This window comes from Mastigoproctus giganteus, chromosome 12 (assembly GCF_048544385.1).
Source record: "Mastigoproctus giganteus isolate SK-2022 chromosome 12, ASM4854438v1, whole genome shotgun sequence".
In the NCBI taxonomy this organism is placed as follows: domain Eukaryota; kingdom Metazoa; phylum Arthropoda; class Arachnida; order Uropygi; family Thelyphonidae; genus Mastigoproctus; species Mastigoproctus giganteus.
Genome location: NC_143586.1, coordinates 179,377,173 through 179,397,051, shown reverse-complemented (window position 1 = coordinate 179,397,051; position 19,879 = coordinate 179,377,173). Strand labels below are relative to the sequence as shown.

General features: G+C 35.0%; 1 protein-coding gene across 1 annotated transcript in view; it reads left to right on the top strand.

Annotated features, from left to right (window-relative positions):
* Window positions 1-19,879, top strand: part of TER94 (Transitional endoplasmic reticulum ATPase TER94) — a 351,159-nt gene that overhangs the window by 214,963 nt on the left and 116,317 nt on the right. Inside the window, exons 11-15 of the mRNA XM_090386402.1 lie at window positions 1,587-1,751; window positions 6,505-6,627; window positions 12,497-12,709; window positions 12,852-12,936; window positions 19,269-19,362. Coding sequence (XP_090242528.1) covers window positions 1,587-1,751; window positions 6,505-6,627; window positions 12,497-12,709; window positions 12,852-12,936; window positions 19,269-19,362 — 680 coding nt within the window. The remainder of the gene's footprint in view (window positions 1-1,586; window positions 1,752-6,504; window positions 6,628-12,496; window positions 12,710-12,851; window positions 12,937-19,268; window positions 19,363-19,879) is intronic.

The window sequence follows — 19,879 nt, the reverse complement described above, 5'->3', positions numbered from 1 at the left end:
CACTTGGTGGTGTTCAACTAAACCTAGTACTGTAGGAAAGGGACTTGGGTGTTACGATACGGTCAGACATGAAATTCTCTGAGCATTGTAAACAGGTTGCAAGGAACGCCCATGGTGTCCTATCGATGATCTATCGAACTTTTGCAAGTAGAGATAGGGACATGATAATCCCATTATATAAGGCTTATGTTAGACCACGCTTGGAATACTGTGTTCAAGTATGGAGACCCCGCACCTAAAGAAAGACATCGAGCTTCTTGAAAGGGTGCAAAGAAGGGTAACTCGCCTGGTGAGATCGGCAAAAGGGCGTCCTTATGAAGAAAGACTTCGAATATGTGGGTTGCAGAGTTTGGAAACTAGACACCTTAGAGGAGATTTGATTGAGGTGTTTAAGGCTCTGAGAGGCATCAGTAAAATGAATGAGGACAAAATTTTCAAGATTATAAATGATGCTAGAACTAGGGGATATAAATTCAAGTTACGGGGAGAAATGTTTAGATTGGACTGCAGGAAGTTTTATTTTAGCCAGCGAGTTATAAATTACTGGAATAAGTTGCCTTCATGGGTGGTAGAGGCTGACAGTTTGGGGAAATTCAAAGGTCATCTGGATAGTACTTTCGGGTAAGGGAAGCGCATAGGATGATAGGTTTAATTTCCTTTTTTTTTTTCTTTTTTCTTTTTTTTTTTTTATTAATTATTATTTAGTTATTTATTATTTATTTTTTTCTGGTGCAGCATAAGCCATAGGCTTTCTTGCACCATGCGGCCGTTACTGATATTAATACTATGCTTGTCAATCCTGTCTTTTTTACAAAAAAAGTTATCTGTTTTCCTGACAATAGTCTCCCAATAAGTATTACATTAATTGCATTCACAATTTTAGAAAGAAGTTCCTAAACTCTTTACATCACTATTCTTTCATGTATTAAAAAAAAATAATAACAATAATAATTTCCTAACAAAGTAGAAAAAATCAGTTTGTATCTGTGTCTTTTAATTTGCTTATGAAGTTTAATTTAAAAAAGTTTACATTTGACGTTATCTCACATAAATCTTCTACTGTGTTTCTAATGAAAAGCGTTATTCAAACATATTGACTAGAGGTCTTATGAAGCCTGTTTGATCCTAGAATAGAGCCAGCCTTGATGTGTATTCTTATGAATAGTTCACTATGATAAACTCAATATGTTTACTGAGTTGATTAAAACCTGGTCATTGACTAGCACTATAACTATACACTTTGTTCAGAACAGTTTTGTTTTTCCCAAAAAACTGTTATGGACATAACTCTCATAATCCTTAAAAAAAAAAAAAAAAAAAAAAAAAAAAAAATCCATATTTTTGAATAGATGACAGTCTATACTTCACCATTGTCAAAACAAAAAAAAACCAATTCATGCAGCCTGCACACTGTTTATTGATCATGCAAACCATTTTTGAAAATTCTTGGTGGCCCATAATCTCTGATCTACAAAAAAAAAATCCTGTGAAATTCTAAAATTGAAAACATTTCATAATTTCTTGCTTCTGTCATTTAAATTTTAATGCCATTTGAATTATTGTACAATCATTCATTAATGTTATAGATTGCTGCAGAGACGCATGGCTTTGTTGGCTCTGATTTAGCAGCCCTTTGTTCAGAAGCTGCACTTCAACAGATTCGAGAAAAAATGGACCTCATCGACTTGGAAGATGACCAAATTGATGCTGAAGTTCTCAATTCTCTGGCTGTTACAATGGATAATTTCCGGGTGAGTAGTGAATAATGGAGTTAACATCCATCTTTATGTTTTAATTTAAATTTAGATACATTTGCAAATTATTAAATCAGGAAAAGAATGGCACGAGGAAAATCAAGCTAGATATATTTATTGACTATTGAAATTCCAAACTGTTACTTAAATGTAACATTCCACTGGGTTGTGCTAATCATGTAGGCAGGTTGTTCAGAAATATGTTTCCTGATAACAAAATGACAAAAAAAATGTGTTTGTACACAAACAAAACCAGCAGGTATTCTTAGTAAAATTGCACATGGGGAAATAAGAGGGGACTAAGAAGACAGGCCATTTTCAGTTGTTACGGATAGTGGTGACCTTTTGTAGTTAAAAAAAAAAAAAAAAAGAAAGAAAGAAAAAAATGAATGAAGCTTGCTCTCAGTGTGCCAGCACCGGAAGGTGATTCTACAGGGTTCAATGCTGGACATCTGAACAACCAGAAAACATATTGTTGATGAGTGTTGATAATTCATAGGCCTTAAAAACTGGAATAGCAAGGGTAAAATTAAATAACAAATATAATACTTGATAGTAATAGGCTATTCAGGTCAAGCAAGTTGATAACTTTAGGCACATTATTGTTACTTGTACAGAAAGTTTTTTTTCATGTTCCTGTCTTTTGGCTTGAATAATTGCTAGTTTTAAATGTTGTTTGAAAATCTGAATGCACAGTTCAAGTCATTGTGCTGAGGTTCTTACCCTTAGATATGCAGAAGAATCTCCCATGTCCATGTTCGAAGTAGACTACCAAACTAGATAGAATCACAAAGATGATTCCAGCTTGGTCATCAGCATTTCTACTGGCGTTGTGAGTGTGTCTAGTGTGGCATTGTTCATCTGATTCATCATCAGCCATTTTCAATCCACTGCAGGATGAAGGCCTTTCCAGTTCTTCTGTTTTGTGCATCTGATTACATGGCATCAAAGTTTCCATTGAAAATTAATGTTCTTATGAATGCAGAGGTTGTAAAAATTTGAAATTTTTGTGGATTAATATTCTCATACTTCTTGTTATTGTTGAAATTAAAGCAAAATAGATGAAGCAGTAAATGTTTTGCAGCATGAATTCTGTAAATTTCAGTGCAATAAACCATACCTGAAGCTACTATGAAGGAAAGAACTGATGTATAATGTTTCTTGGTTAGGAAAGGGACACAGAAGAATAACAGAAATGAACAAGAAAACTTAAAATGTAGCAAATCATGCTTGACACTTTAACAATTCCTCATAGCTAAATGTGAAGGAATATTTGGCCAGGTGTGGGGGGGGGGGAAGCGAGTTCAGATCTTTTTCTGATGAAGCATTGGAAACTACCTTGACAGCCAAGTCACCCATTGTTGTAAATAGAACTTTTAATCACCATTTCTGAAAAGGGGCAAAGTCTGCAATAGTACATTTCTTGAAGAAATTGTAATTACTTGATGATTTCCAGATGGAAATATACCAGATAGGTTAGGTAGTCAAGTTTGTAGTAGTAGTGGCATGTGATGCAAGAAAGCAAGTGTATTAGCTTATGCAGCATCAGCCAAAAAAAAAAAAAAATCACACCATTCCCTCGAAATGCCTGTCCAGTTCCTCCTTAAATTTATTCAACCTATCAACTTCTACAACAACAACAGATGGAAGTTTGTTCCAGCAATTAACCACCCGCTGGCTAAAGGCAAATTTCCGCACATCTATTCTATATCTGTCCTTTCTTAATTTGAATTTGTCCCCTTAGGTTCGTAATCTGAACAAGTGGAAAGATCCCATCAGATTTCAGCGTACTCAACCCATTTAAGGCCTTATACACGTCAGTCAGATCACCGCACAGGTGCCTAGTCTCCAGCCACTGCAATTTGCAGAACTTAAACCTCTCTTGGTAAGAGGATCCCTTCATTCCCCTCACCAATCTGTACACACTCAAGCAAATCTACATCCTTCCTAAAATGTGGCCTCCAGACCTGTATGCATACTCAAGGCGTGGCCTGACCATTGCCTTATACAGAGGGACAATCACCTCCTTTTCCCTGCTAGCAAAATTCCTATATATCATTGACAAAACCCCATGACCCACCCTGGCAACCTCTCTGCATTCCTCAGAAAACTTCATATCTGATTGCACAATTACTCCCAGGTCTTTCATTTTCTACCATTTTCTGTGTGGTACTACACCTTAAGTGTAGTACCACACAGTTGGTACGTTTCTCTGGGGTACTTCTACCCATATGCAGTACTTTGCATTTGTTAAGGTTAAACTTCAGTTGCCACTTCTTAGCCCATCTGCCCAAATTATCTAGATCCTGTTGCAGTAGCACACTGCCATTAACAACCCTGCCAACCTTTGTATTATCTGCAAACTTTGACATTAAGCCTGATATACTTTCATCAATATAAAAAACAACAGTGGACCCAACACTGAACCCTGTGGGACTCCACTAATAACATTAGTCCACGAAGAGCAGCACCCATTGATTACCACCCTCTGTCTTCTCCCATTTAACCATCCTTTTATCCATTGTAGCAAATTACCCTTAATACCATTCTGCTCCAATTTGTACAATAGTCTTCCATGTGCAACAGTGTCACAAGCTTTCCTGAAATCCAAATATATGATATCAAAATTATTTTTTGCATCCAGTTCCTTTGTGACCACATCATAATATCCTATCAAATTTGTCAGACGACTTTCCCTTAACAAACCCATGCTGTGTCTGAATTATTGCTGCAGTCTTTTCTAGATGATCCTGCAATGCAACTTTAACTAGTGACTCCATTATTTTACCCAGAACAGAAGTTACTGTCTGGTCTGTAATTACTCGTGTTACCCTTCGATCCCCCTTTGTGAATTGGGGATACATTTGCACATCACCAGTCCGTGGGAACCTCCCCTGAGTCCAAGGATGCTCTCATAATTGTGGCTAAGGGTTTGCTTAGTTGCTTTGCCGCCTCCTTTAATATAACTGGATAGATTCCATCCACCCCAGGTGCTTTTTTTATGTTTAACTTCAACAATTTCTCCTCCACTTTGCTCTCAGTTATTACAAAATCTTTAAGTATCCTGCTGCAATTTGATAACCTTCTGCCATTTTCAAACCTTAATAATTCCTCATGTGTGAATGTAGATGCAAAATACTCATTCAGCTTGTTTGCTATCTGAGCAGGATCATCAACAGTCGAACCATCGATGTCAAGTGGACCAATCAGATTTATCCCCTTCCTTTTAGAGTTTATATAAGTAAAGAAATCCTTGCTGTTTTTCTTAGCATCTTTTGCCAAGGATTTCTCGTAATCTGCCTTCACCTGCCGAACCTCCTTTGTGACCTGGTTACAGACTAGCTTATCTCTGCAATAGGCTTCTGAGTTGCTTGATAATTTATACGCATCCCATGCATTTTTCTTCTCTGTTAAGAGTCTCATTAGTTTATTTGATAACCATTTAGGCCTAAACCTTGAACAATATTTCTTAATAGGTATGAAACTTTCAGTAGCATCCACGATTAATTCCTTGAATGCTTCCCACTTAGAATTTACTGTTGGTAACATCGTCAGTTGATCCCACTGTACAGAATTTAAAAACTTTCTGAGACCACTGTACTCACCTTTACGGAAGCAAAAACCCTTTCCTTTACCCCTGGTGGTAATTAAATATTTAAGTAAATTCCACATCAGTACACTGTGATCACTGCCACCTAGTGGTTCCTTTATCTGCAAATTCTTAATACACGAATGATCACTGCTGATAACCAGATCAAGAGTATTACTCTCTCTGGTTGCCTCTTGAACATGCTGCTGCAGAAAACAATCATCCAATAAATCCACAAAAGTCTGAACTAGTGTGTGAGTGACCAACCCACAAGTTCCAGTCAAGTTTGTATTTGAACAAAAAATGTTGGTGAAATTTAATTTTAAGGCTTAAAAACTTTTCTTTTTCCTGAAAATCTCCCACCTTCCTCCTGCTTTGCCCAATGCCAGTGAGTGGGAACCCTTTTTGAATGCTGCTGTCTAGTCTATTACACACATACACACTTTTTTTTTTTCCCTCCAATTAGTAGTTTAGTTATTTGTAATAATTCAACAATAAATCTTATAAAGTAGTGTCATTTTCTTAAAAATTACTTGGAAATTACTCAAATGAAAGTCAAATTAGAAAAGATGCCATTGCATCACTGTACAAACTACAATAAAGCTATTCCATATTCTTTTCCATAATTCCATAGTAGTAAAATATTAGTGTTTTTATTTGCATATTTAAATTTTATATTAAATTTTTTTATTTACAAACGTTTGCAAATTATAACTTTATAACAATACAAAAGTGACTTTATAATATAGTACAGGAATACCTTGTGCAGCGTGGTTAATGTGTTGGAAAAAACCTACTGTACTGACTAAATCAGCTCTAAACGTTGAATAGTTTCAATGGGTGATACTTGAGTATCATAAGGATTTTTTATATTAGAAATAATTATGCATGATTAGTTAGAAAAATAATAAATACAAATAGTAATGAGGTAGTCTAAGAACAAAATTAATCAGTCACAGGTTATAAACCGCACTAGTTAATCCCGTACTGATTGAAACTGCACTGTGTGAGTTATTGCTTTATGTACGTAACATTACATGGGAATGGAGTTGCATTTATCATTGCATTTCTTTCTTAGTTTAGTTTAGTTTGGTATTTTTGGTTTGAGATTCAAATCATGCCTCAGACTATCTTAACAGATTATTAAAAACTATTTTTCAGTGGGCACTTGGGAAAAGTAGTCCAAGTGCTCTCCGTGAAACAGTTGTTGAGGTACCTAATGTTACCTGGGAAGATATAGGAGGTTTAGAAAATGTCAAGAAAGAGCTACAGGAAATGATTCAGGTAAAGTTTTTTTTTTTTTTTTGTTTGTTTGTTTTTTTTTTAATTATAAACATTAAAAATGGTTTAATAAATATTTGTTACCTTTGTATTTTAATAATTTTAAATTTTACTAATATTACCTTCGTAGAAAATATTGCATGCTTTATATTCGAATTGTGCAATTTCACAATGTTGTAATATTTTCACAACCTGAATTCACAAGCTGAATGTGCTCCAGGTCTACGCACCAACAGTGGACAAAGATGATCAAGAAATTGAATTGTTCTACGAAAAGCTAAGCAACACTTTAAAGTCGCTGAAGAAGCACGACATTACGGTCATCCTCGGTGACTTTAATGCCAAAATCGGTCAAGGAAAGCTACAAAACATAGTTGGAGAACATGGCTTGGGGACACGGAATGAACGAGGCGACAGACTCGTCCAGTTCTGCCAAGAAGAAAAATTTAGCATTGCCAACACTTGGTTTAAACTACCACCTCAACGACTATACACCTGGACCTCACCACAAGACTCTGACAACAATATCGTCAGGAACCAAATTGACTACATCTTAATCAACATCAGATATAAGTCAAGTGTCCTCAAGGCAAAAACTTACCCTGGAGCTGACATATCATCAGACCATAACCCAGTAATAGCAACACTAAGTCTCAAATTACGAGCAGTCAAACGCACAAGCACAACAAAAAGAATCGAATTAGATCGATCGAAGCAGTAACAACAGACGTGCAAGCGTTCGGGTGTTCACTCAAACAGTGCATCAATGAAACAGCAGAAACCCTGCTAGGACATTAGGTGTCGAAAAAGAAACAACAGTGGATGGCCCAGCACATACTAGACCTAATGGATGAACAGAGAACATTCAAAAGCAACAACAACCGGGAAAAATACAAAGAAATACAACAAAAGATCAAACAGGAAATCCGGAAGGCGAAGGAAAAATGGATGGAAGATCAGTGTGCAGAAATCGAAGACCTAATCAAGAAAAATGACAACTATAACCTGCACAAGAAGCTTAAAGAAGCTGGAAACATCTAAAAACCGGTTCCTATCCCAAGCTTATATACGGACAACAATCAACCTATACTAAGCAAAAAAGTCAAACTCAACACCTGGAAGAGCTATATATACAATCTGTTCGGCACCAACAGAAAACCGGCAGAAAAGCAACAACAAACACAGGAAGACAATCTCCACGTATTAACATCTGAAGTGGAACATGCCATCCGAATAACAAAGCCTGTGGACCTGATCAGATTCATGTGGAACTGCTGAAACAACTAGACTACAGCAACATCCAACAACTAACGAAATGGTTCAATCAAATCTACAACAACGACATTCCATCCGAATGGCTCCAATCCATCTTCATGGCCCTACCAAAAAAGGCTACCAGCCGGAAATGCGAAGACTTCAGGCTGATCAGTCTAATGAGCCAGGTGCTAAAAGTCTTCCTCAAGGTGATTCAGCAAAGGATAAGATGTAAGTGCGAAAGTGCACTAGGAAACACACACAGTTCGGATTCTGCAGGGGACTAGGCACCAGAGAAGCCATTTTCTGTTTACAAATATTGCTACAAAGGTGCTATGAACATCAAAAAGATGTGTATGTATGTTTTATTGATTACGAGAAAGCCTTCGATTCAGTAGACCACGACCATCTAATTGACCGACTGAGAAAACTTGGGCTTGAAAACAACGATATCAACTTTATTACAACTCTCTACTGGAATCAAACAGCCCGGCTTCGCTATGACAACGACGTGACAGACCCTATTCCAATTAAAAAAAGGCGTCCGGCAAGGCTGTCCATTATCTCCCATTCTTTTTAACATCTATTTGGAAATGATCTTCGACCAAACACTGGCTGACAAGAACATCGGCATAAAAGTTAATGGACACTACATCAATAACTTAAGATATGCCGATGACACAGCACTAATAGCGGATTCAGAACAAGATTTACAGACCATCTTGAACGAAGTGGACATAGAAAGCCAAGCATGGGGGCTACGAATCAACAAAAAGAAAACAAAGGTGATGAAGGTCAGCAGGACTGCAAGCAAAATCACGATCAAACTAAGCAATGAAAAATTAGAGCAAATACACCGCTTCAAGTATCTCGGAGTACTCATTGATGACCAGCTGAACCATGAGGCCGAAATCAAAAGCAGAATTGAACAAGCCAGGCAGGCATTCACCAAGTGGAAAATCCTCCTCACCGACAGAAACTTGAACATCATGCTCAAATTACGCACATTGAAATGCTACATCTGGCCAATACTGCTCTACGGTGTAGAAACCTGGACTCTAACATCAGCCAGTACAAAAAAGCTCCAAGCCTTCGAAATGTGGCTCTACCGAAGAATGCTGAAAATCCCGTGGACAGCCAAGATAACCAACGTACAGGTCCTGCAGGACATTCACACGGAACGGGACCTGCTCCAAACCATCATCAGCGGGAAATGCAAATACCTGGGTCACATTGCTAGGAACCAACAAAAATATCACCTACTACCGCTCATCCTGGAGAGAAAGATCAAAGGCAAGAAACGCCCAGGCAAACCGAAAATGGCATGGCTAGATAACATCAACACCTGGCTTCACATGACAACAGCACAAATTCTACACGCAGCGCTAGACAGAGAACAATATCAAAACGAAGTCGCAAACGCCATTCGGCAGCATTAAAGAAGAAGAAGTAATATTTTACTCTATTTTAAATTCCTCTGGCCCTGTGTTGTCACCATAGCATAGATTTATTTATATTTATTTTTTTATTACCCTTATACAGTAAATTAAATTAAACCATCTAATGAAAATTATACTATAAAAAAGTATTTACAGGTCCAAATGAATTCCCTTAGTGCTTTAAGTTATTTGAACAAAACAGTTTGGACAGAAATGTTACTACAACAAATTACTTTAGAGTAGCCTATACATAATGTATTGGCTCACAAAGAAAGAAAATCATAAACAGTTAGTGCAAGAATGTATAAATGGTATTTTGCTTTTGTTGTTTGTGTCTGAAACTCATTCATAGTTGCTAACTCTCTGGATTTACAGCAGTCCTTTTACTGTGACATTTACTCTATATATATTAATATATACAGTAGGCTTCCGATTAACCAGCCCCTGTGCGACCGAACCTCGGGCCAGATAAACAAATGGCCGGTTAATTCGAAAACACATGCAAAATGCCCTTTATAGGTTGTAAATTAAATTAAAAATATATATATACAGTATGCTGAATATAAATGGTTTGAAAAAATTACGTTTCAGCTATGTTTAACTGGAAGCTGGATTTCCAACTTCTAGTTAAACAGACATGAATAGGTCATGATTAGAACAAAATGTGGCTTCCTCTTGAACATGCTGCTGTAGAAAATAGTCATCCAATAAATCTGCTAAAGTCTTGCCAGTGTTAGTGACAAACCCAGAAGTTCTAGTCAATATCTGGATAGTTAAAATCCCCATTATAAGACATTCTGATTTACTGGCCCACTATTTCTTTGTACTCATCAGTCAGGTCTAACACACTTCTACTCTCATTTTTGCTTTTCCAGTGCTTGTGTCACACCAAACTGAGCCAACATTGCTCTGGCCAACCATGTCAACTTGATGCACTGCCATAGATTTTGTGTTTCCTAACTGCATAACTCTCCTCCCTTCCTGTACAGACAGGATATGAAGTGAAGAGGTAATAACTTCAGATATAACTTGATGTCAGCCAATGACGGAAGTACACTGCTCCCGCACCTGTGTTATAAATTGGGAAAACCATACTAAGAACAGAAATGTACAGAAAATATACAAATACTAGAAATAGTGTGTATGTATGTAGAGAGTCTTCAAACCTATTGGCATGTTTTAATCCATTACTGTTATTTAATATTCACGCCCGCCATTTGAGATTTTATAATAGTGATTTCTTTTCTTCATTTAATGTTTTATAAAATTAATCCAAAAGTTAAAAGGTCAGAATAATGAAATTAGCATTAATAGAAGCATATGATGCAAGAAAGTAAGCTTATATAGCATCAGCAAAAAAAAAACCGTCCCATTCCATCCATCCATCAGTTCTTTCAAATAAAAAAATTATTCAGCTAGGTTTAACTGAAAGCTTTATTTCCAAACTCTAGTTAAACAGAATAGGTTAGACATGAATAGGTCATGATTAGAACAAAATATATATATATATATATATATATAAATTCAGTTACGACATCTGTTTTTGCTGCTAGCAATGGATCCCTCCTCCCAGCCATATGTTGTTTCAACTGCAATGCCCTTCTTATAGTAAGGTATACAGTTACGTTCCTGAGAAATGCTTCGAATACCGAAAACGTGAATACTGAGTTATGGCTCCCATAGTAATAAAGGGGTTCCGTTCCAAAGTATAAAATATATAAGCAAAACTAGTCTAAAATTTTGTCTATGTATGTATTATATGTACCTTCATAATATGACTATGTACATAGACAGTACGTAGTGAAATGCAAGCATAAGGAATCGAAATGAAAATAAGAAAATTTAATATTAAATGTAATATTTATTAGAAATTTCAAACAAATCTTTCAATCCAGCGCCTTTGCTATAGCTAAAAACTTATCCCGCCAGTTCTATCACCAGTTTCGCTAAAGTGTTGATAAAGGTGTTTTGCCTTTTCACAAAAGATGAGTGAACTTAAGGGAATTTTATTTTGTGTTCGGTCTTCTATCCACAGATTTAAAGCTTTTTCCAATTTTTCTAATTTAACATTACAAGTTACAGAGCAAATTTTTGACGCAATTAGCGCGTTTTCACAGACACTACGGCGGATCTTTTCTTCCGATTTCTTGATTGATCGTACCGTTGACTTATTGATTTTACAATGTTTTGCCACTGACGAGACACTTTCACCATTAGAAATTTTGTCTAATTACTCAATTTTACTCTCTAATGTCATCACCTTCTTTGATCTTTTCACAATTCCCTTGTTATTCGTGGCCATATTTTTGTACAGGTTAGAAAACAATTTGTCCACAATAAATTCACTTTCTTCCTTTAACACACTCGAAAAAGTCTGTTTATACTAACACACTGCAAAACTGTAGATTTTTCACTTTTGTAAGCATATCAATTTATAAATGATAAATTTATTCAATTTATAAGCATATAAATTAAAAGCAAACGACGAAACCTTCCATGACAAGTGCATAATACATACTGAACAAGAATTAGCGAGAAACATTCACGCTCGCGATTTTGTCACCCCCCCCACCCACCCACTCAGCGCTGTTTTGACCAGGAAAGATAATTTTAGCCACGCCCATGTTTTTTATATGGCGGAAAATGTTCACGGCGAATTAAAATTCACATTTTTTTTAGGTTTCATTTTATATTAAATCAGCGACTGCGAATAGTGGGGGTTTACTGTATTTTTATTGAATGTGCTCATTATCATACTGGTATAGTTGCTTCTTTTTGAGTGAGATTACAATTAAATCACATTGGAGGACCAACCTCTGATATTCAATTATCTCAATATTATAAACCTTATACCCACTTTTAAATCTCTTTTTTTTTTTTTTTTTTTTTGCATCTTCTGTATTTTGCCCTTGAACCAATAAATTTGGTCTAACTGGGTGAATTTTTACAGTATAGGTTTAACAACAGACCCTTAAAAAAGAAAGTTCCTGCGAATTTTCCACTCTATTCACTGCAGGTGCAGAGAGAGACCTAATGCTCCCCCACCACCAGTTCAAAAAAAGTTTTTTACATTAAGTTATTATATATATATATATATAAGGATTTCAAGTCTGTTTTACATTTTTTGTTATTTTGCTTTTTAAATATAAATCAGCTTGTGTTTTTCTTATTTTGAACAGTATCCAGTGGAATATCCAGATAAATTCTTAAAGTTTGGAATGACGCCATCTCGGGGTGTGCTGTTTTATGGACCTCCAGGTTGTGGAAAAACCCTTTTAGCAAAGGCCATTGCCAATGAATGTCAGGCTAATTTCATTTCTATCAAAGGTCCTGAGTTACTAACCATGTGGTTTGGAGAATCAGAAGCTAACGTCAGGGATGTCTTTGATAAGGTATTTATACAGAATAGGTTAGACATATCTGTTCTTGTTGGTGTGCAGAATACTTCTTCAAAAAAATAATAAAATTTCTTTATGGATTTGCACATGACATCTAATACATTCGGTTTTAACATGCTAATTTCATATTTTGTAGGCGAGAGCAGCCGCACCATGTGTTCTGTTCTTTGATGAGTTAGACTCCATTGCAAAAGCAAGAGGTGGTAATATAGGGGATGCAGGTAAATTTTTTTGAGTTGGTTTTTTCTTGTATTATTATATTCTCTGTTTAAATTTAAGTAAATATGCAGCCTTGCTCATTATAAACTTCTTAAATGTGTATGGAACTCTTTCAGTCTACAATACTCGAGTCATTTTGCATGAATGAGTTAAGACTATCATTATTTATTTATGTTTCCAAATTTATGCATAGGAGCCTCCAGTAAATATTTGTCTTCCATTTGACTTCAGGGCAGTTGGATAATCAAAAATTTTAGTTATATGAGAGTTTAACTTTGGTTTGGCACAATTATTCTCAAACAAAATATCAGGTAAAACTGTAAATAAGTGCCATCATCAAAAGTGCACTTGCTTATCCTTCTAGCCACAAAACAGAGGGTACTATTTGGGGCACCCAATTCTTGCTGCAGCCGTGATATGGTCCACGACTACTTTGGGAGGAGGGGGATTGAAGATACCTATGATTAGTATCATTTGTTTTTTTTACATCCTGCCCCACTCCCACATGTTTTTTAACATGTCCGAGTGGGGCAGGACTTGTAGTTGTGCTGCTGGCTTGCTGGTATATTCTTGTTTCCTTTTCAGATAGTACTTTTAAAGGGTTCCAATTGTATAAAATAAAATACTAAAAAAATCAAATAACATGCCATGGAAATTGTAAAGAAGGAATTTGTGCAGTGGTGTTCCTTCTCATCAGGAATCAATAGCTTAAAGAATGAAAAATCCCCAAGTATGTAGCATTTCAATGTGCTTATGAAGTCAATAACTAGAGAACTAAAGGAAGGGTTCTTGAATCCAATCCATTTAATATCTTCAGGTAGTGCTCTCTTAATGGAAACTAGTCAGAATATTGTGTGGGGGGGGAGAGAACTAAAATAAATATATCTGTAATGAAATGCTGATATTGCAAGTCATACAGAGGTGTATCCAGTACATGGAGGATGGTGCTGCCTCTTGGTTAAATTTATGCAGGTTGTGTGAAAAATAAGAATAGCAATCAAAGCATGTTAGCCAAATTTCCAGTAACAAATTGTGTTGTAGAGAGTGAAAAGGATATAAATGTTGCAGGTGATAGCTGGAATACTGCCATTTCTGCTTTCAGCTCAAACTGGAGTGGCTTCATTTTATTAATGTTGACAGCAATAGCAAAATCAGTAGATTATGTTTAAATGATACAGAGAAGTTCCCCCTATAGAAATTCAAGAAATGTAAGAGGATAAAACAGGTGATGGTGGTGATGATAATGAGTCACTATTGGTTCAAGCCTGCTTGATGGCTAAGTATGGTTAATTTTTATATTCTTGTAAAAACAAACTCCTGACCTATGTGGTTAACATGGTGGACCATATTTCACTATGCCGACCATGTAGTACACACATGAAGACCTTCAATAAATCTACTGTGTAGATTTATTGAAGTCTTCAAACTACAACAGAAAATAATTTCTCTGCAATAAATCATATTGAAGGCGGTTTGGAATGGGAATTGATAAACAATGTGTTTTTATTGAATGAAAATGTTAATTTTTACTTTTCACCAAAACTGTTCTTACGAATGCTTCAAATAAAGTAGTTACAAGTTTGTTTAAATTTTTGACTACAGTGTAATACCGTTCCGCAGTTTTAAAACCAAGTTATGTTATGTTATGTTATTTTATTTATTTATTTATTTTTGTTATAATTTGAGTCATAATACAATGGACCAATTAGGTCTGTTGCATTTTTGCAAATTTGTTTATAGTAACTTATTTTTAATGGGGGAGAAAAAGTAAAATACAATGAGTAAATCATATTTTCAATAACTGTTTTTCATCTTCCTTCAACTTTCAGTTACTGCATATCGAAAGATAGTTAGATCAGCATTTACTTCAAATTAGGTACGGATTCCTGTTATTTGGGCGCCGGTTAATCGAGGCAGCCATTTATTTGGGGCAAATCTTAAAACAGAAACCAAGCAAGAAAATAGCCAGGGTTTACTTTGCTTAATTGGGACAAAATGCCGTTTAATCGGAGCAGGAAACCTCAGCACTGGAGATTACCCTACGATTGTCTCCAACCGTAGAAAAGCCCAGCAATCACCTGTTTATTGGGCTTTTCTGTTAGTGCAATCTATCATAAACGGGTGGTAAACTCGATCTTATTGAATTTGCGGTAATATCGACAGCTGGAATTCTGTGGGTTATTATGGTGAAATGTGGAATTTATTATGGAATCTTCATTCCTATTTTTAAAGCTTTGTAACTCGTTACTCTGTTCCCACTTGCGTGTATTGTGTTACTTGCAATTTGTGTGTGCCGTGTTTTTTGCTATTGATTGCTTATCTTTTTACTGTTTTAAATTTTAACCCACAAATGTCAGTGAACAGAAATGTCAACTAGTTCAGTTAGTATGTACATATTACAGTACGTATTAATTATTCCAATTATCACGTATATTCTTCCGATTTTCACGTATCATTTAATTGGTAAGGTATAATAAAGGGTAAATTTGTGCTTAATATATCTTTGCTTTTATAGCTTGTGGATAATATTCCTCCTGTTTTTGCTAATTAGAATAGCTGTTTAATAGAATTAAAATTCAGTTCACAAACGTGATCACAATGACCGGCGCTTACTACACATCGTATAGTGAATGGTACTTTTCTGTGGTGAGTTCGTCATAAGATGATTTGATTGTACAGTGAACTAATTGTAAAGGGAGTGGTACATTGTATTTATAACTATTTACATGAAACTTCAGATAATTGGGGCAGCCGCATAATCAGACCAAAATGCACTAGTCCCAATGTGTCCCAAATAACCAGAATTGACTGTATTACAAATGACAAAAGGTGGGTGGTAGAAATTTTGTTCAGTATTTTCTCAAATATGAGACACTTGTCTGGTGATATTGTAGTAGAGGCAAAATATTATTTGTGATATTGGCTTGTACTGTGTTATATCATTCCACAGTTAATTGTTTTTATTTTGGAGAAAATGCTTAGGAGATTTAGGCTCTGTGTTGCATTGGCACAATTTTTATCTCCCCAACTGCAATTCTGTTTCAGTTTTTTTTTTTTTTTTTTTTTTTTTCTTCTAACGTTGATGATTGTCATTTCTATTAAGAAATGTAACTAGGAATATTTAAGAAGATTGATGTGAAAGGTTTTATTATTATTATTATTATTATTTCATTGTTAAAACATCAAGAACATATCCCAAGGTCAGGAATGTGATATATTTCAGTTGTATAATACAACAACCACACTATCCAAATTTTCCTTATTTTTGATCTCTCTCTCTCTCTCTCTCTGTGTGTGTGTGTGTGTGTGTGTGTGTGTGTGTGTGTGTGTGTGTGTGTGTGTGTGTGTGTGTGTGTGTGTGTGTGTGTGTGACAGTTTTAAGTGTGCGGTATTTAAAATATAAGTTTTAATATTTTATATGTATGTGTAATGTACAAATTAAAATATTAGTGGAGAAAGACTGTAATACAGTATGGAAGCTTTCAACTGAACATCGTCCTCTTCAACCAACTGATTTATCTGGCACTGTGTTTAAATGACTGAAGTGACATAGGATTGGACATGCGCCCACCATGTCGTGTGTGTAATGCATAAAATACATCCAGGTTATGGCTCCCTCTCATTACCGTAATCTAGCACTATATCAATTTACACACTGTGTATGCATTGCCTCTAACAAACATCGGGGTTAGGTTCCAGCAAAACAGGGTCATAAAATGAAAAGTTGTAAAACAAGACCAAATTATAATGTAATTGAATGAGACAGGTTCCAAAATTCCCAAAATTTTCCCAAGTATATACTAATATTTCTGTTCTTTATAAACAATTAAATATTTTAAACATTTAATGCACATGTTTTATTTATACTTATACATAAAACAATTAATAATATAAAATTTTAACTTAACTTTGGTCCTGTGGAATCATCGCTTGAGTACGTATTTGCTTCACTGGTATTTTATGTGACATTGGCATAATGGGAGGTTGCTGGTTGAGGTTCTGTGGGTTCCTTTCCTTTCTTTTTCAAGAACTGTAGTATTGACATCTGGCGTGACTTCCTACTTTCTTCCAAGATGTTATGGTAGGGCTTCAACATCATGTTGACACCTCTTTGAATTCCATGGCTATATTCCTAATCAGGATCATCACAAAGTTCATCAAATGCACCTAATTTGTGCATTCAGTGTGCTTTGTTATTGATTGATGCTTATCTTTTTTTGTTACTGTTTTAATTTTTACTACCCAAAAAAAAAAAAAAAAAATGTCAGTGAACATAGAGAGAGAGAGAGAGAGAGAGAGAGAGAGAGAGAGAGAGAGAGAGAGAGAGAGAGAGAGAGAGAGAATTTGAGTATCTGGAATGAAGTTTCTGAAACATGCATTAGCAACTGTTTCAAAAAATGTGGATTAATTATTCATGATGGTCAACTAAGTCACGATACTGATCATGTTGAAAAGCCTAAAGACATGAGCGAATAGGAGTTTAATGATCGGGCGATCTACAAATTACTGCAGCTTTAACAAAAGAAGAAATTGCCCAGTCTGTTACTAATAATTTCGCCAAGGAAGAGGAAAATTAGGACAAACCTGAATGAATTCCAGTTACAAAACGGCAAAATAGTGATGCTATAGCCATCCTGAGGAGAACATTGGAAGAAACTGATGTAAATGATCATAAATATAGACTGTTATATAATATTGAAAATTCTATCAATGGAATTTGTAGTGATTATTTAAAGCAATCTAAAATAAGTGACTACTCTGTTTTAGATTATAATTATTAGAGAGTGTTATGTTTAATTAATATATATATTAATTTTTAATACAGTAAACCCCGCTATTCGCGGGGGTTACGTTCCTGAGAAATGTCGCGAATACTGAGTTGTGGCTCCCATAGTAATAAAGGGGTTCCATTCCAAAGTATTAAATATATAAGAAAAACTAGTCTAAAATTTTGTCTATGTATGTATTATATGTACCTTCATAATATGACTGTACATAGACAGTACATAGTGAAATGCAAACATATGGCATCGAAATGAAAACAAGAAACAATTTAATATTAAATGTAATATTTATTAGAAATTTCAAACAAATCTTTCAAACCAGCACCTTTGCTATAGCTAAAAAACTTATCCCGCCAGTGCTATCACCAGTTACCTAAATTTTTTTGACAAGATTTTGGCACATTATAGCCTAAGTTGCTGATGCGCCAATAAAACTCAACCAACCAACCAGCTATCACCAGTTTCGCTAAAGTGTTGATAAAGGAGTTTTGCCTTTTCACGAATGATGAGTGAACTTAATGGAATTTTATTTTGAGTTCGGTCTTCTACCCACAGATTTAAAGTCTTTTCCATTTTTTTCTAATTTAACATCACGAGTTACAGAGCAAATTTTTGAAGCAATTAGTGCGTTTTCACGGACACTACGGCGAATTTTTTCTTCCGATTTTTTGATTGATCGTACCATTGACTCATTGATTTTATAATGTTTTGCCACTGAAGAGACACTTTCACCATTAGAATTGTCTAATAACTCAATTTTATTCGCTAACGTCATCACTTTCTTTGATATTTTCACATTTCCCTTGTTATTCGTAGCCATATTTTTGTACGGGTAAAAAAGAACTTGTCCAGAAAGGCACTTTCTTCCATTAACACACTTGAAAAAGTCTGTTTACACTAACACGCTGCAAAACGGTAGATTTATCACTTTTGTAAGCATATCAATTTATAAATTGATAAATTTATTCAATTTATAAGCATATAAATTAAAAACAAGCGCATAACACATACTGAACAAGGATTAGCGAGAAACATCCACGCTCGCGATTTTGTCACCCCTCTCTCCCCACCCACTGAACGCCGTTTTGACGGGGAAAGATAATTTTAGCCATGCCCATGTTTTTTTATGGCGGAAAATATTCACCGTGCTTTAAAATTCACATTTTTTTTTAGGTTTCATTTTATATTAAATTAGCGATCGCGAAACCGTGAATAGCGGGGGTTTACTGTATATATGTTTAATTAATATATATATTAATTAAGCTATGTATGTAAGTATAAATTTATATTTAATTGGTAATAAATTTTGGTGATAAAGTGTAATTTTGTGCTTTATATCCTTATTTTTATAGCCTGTGGTTAATATTCATCAATTTTTGTTTATTAGAATCAAAATTCAATTTGCAAACATGATCACTATAACTAGCTCCTACTGTATATGACTGGATACTTTTTATATGCAGTAATGGTTGAATTTGAGTTCAGTGACTATAGTTAATTTATAAATTTTCAAGATTATTACTAAGTGTTTGCTTACTATCTTGACATAGGTGGTGCGGCTGATCGTGTTATTAATCAAATTTTGACTGAAATGGATGGAATGAGTACGAAGAAGAATGTCTTCATTATTGGTGCAACTAACAGGTTAACTTATAAATTAAATTAACTTTCCTTTTAAGAAGTAAAGAATTTAAATTAGTAAATGTGAAATATCTCATTATTTTGATTCTTTATCATATGGTTCTTTTCTGAGATAACTGAATAGGCCTGAAAATATGCAGGTATATTAAACTGAAATTGCCCCAAAACAAATATTCAGTCAATAGCCAACTAAATATTTGGTGTAATTCTACTTGTCAGTTAGTGTGTGTGTGTAAAGCAAAAAGTAGTTTAAAAATAGAACACTTTTAAAATTTTATTCTATATAATGAGTATCTTATCTTAAATAAATTACAGGGCCTTCCAATTAAAAGGAAGGCCCTGTAATTTTTTTGTCGAACTTTTTTGTCGTGTTTGGGCTGAAATATTTAGTTTTATATTAAATATTTGAATTCATTGAACAAATTCTTTCAATGAATTCAAAAATTTGCAGCATATACACTTTTCACAAATGATGTATATCTGCCTTTATTTTTCCACAGCGCATGCACGGAAAATGTAA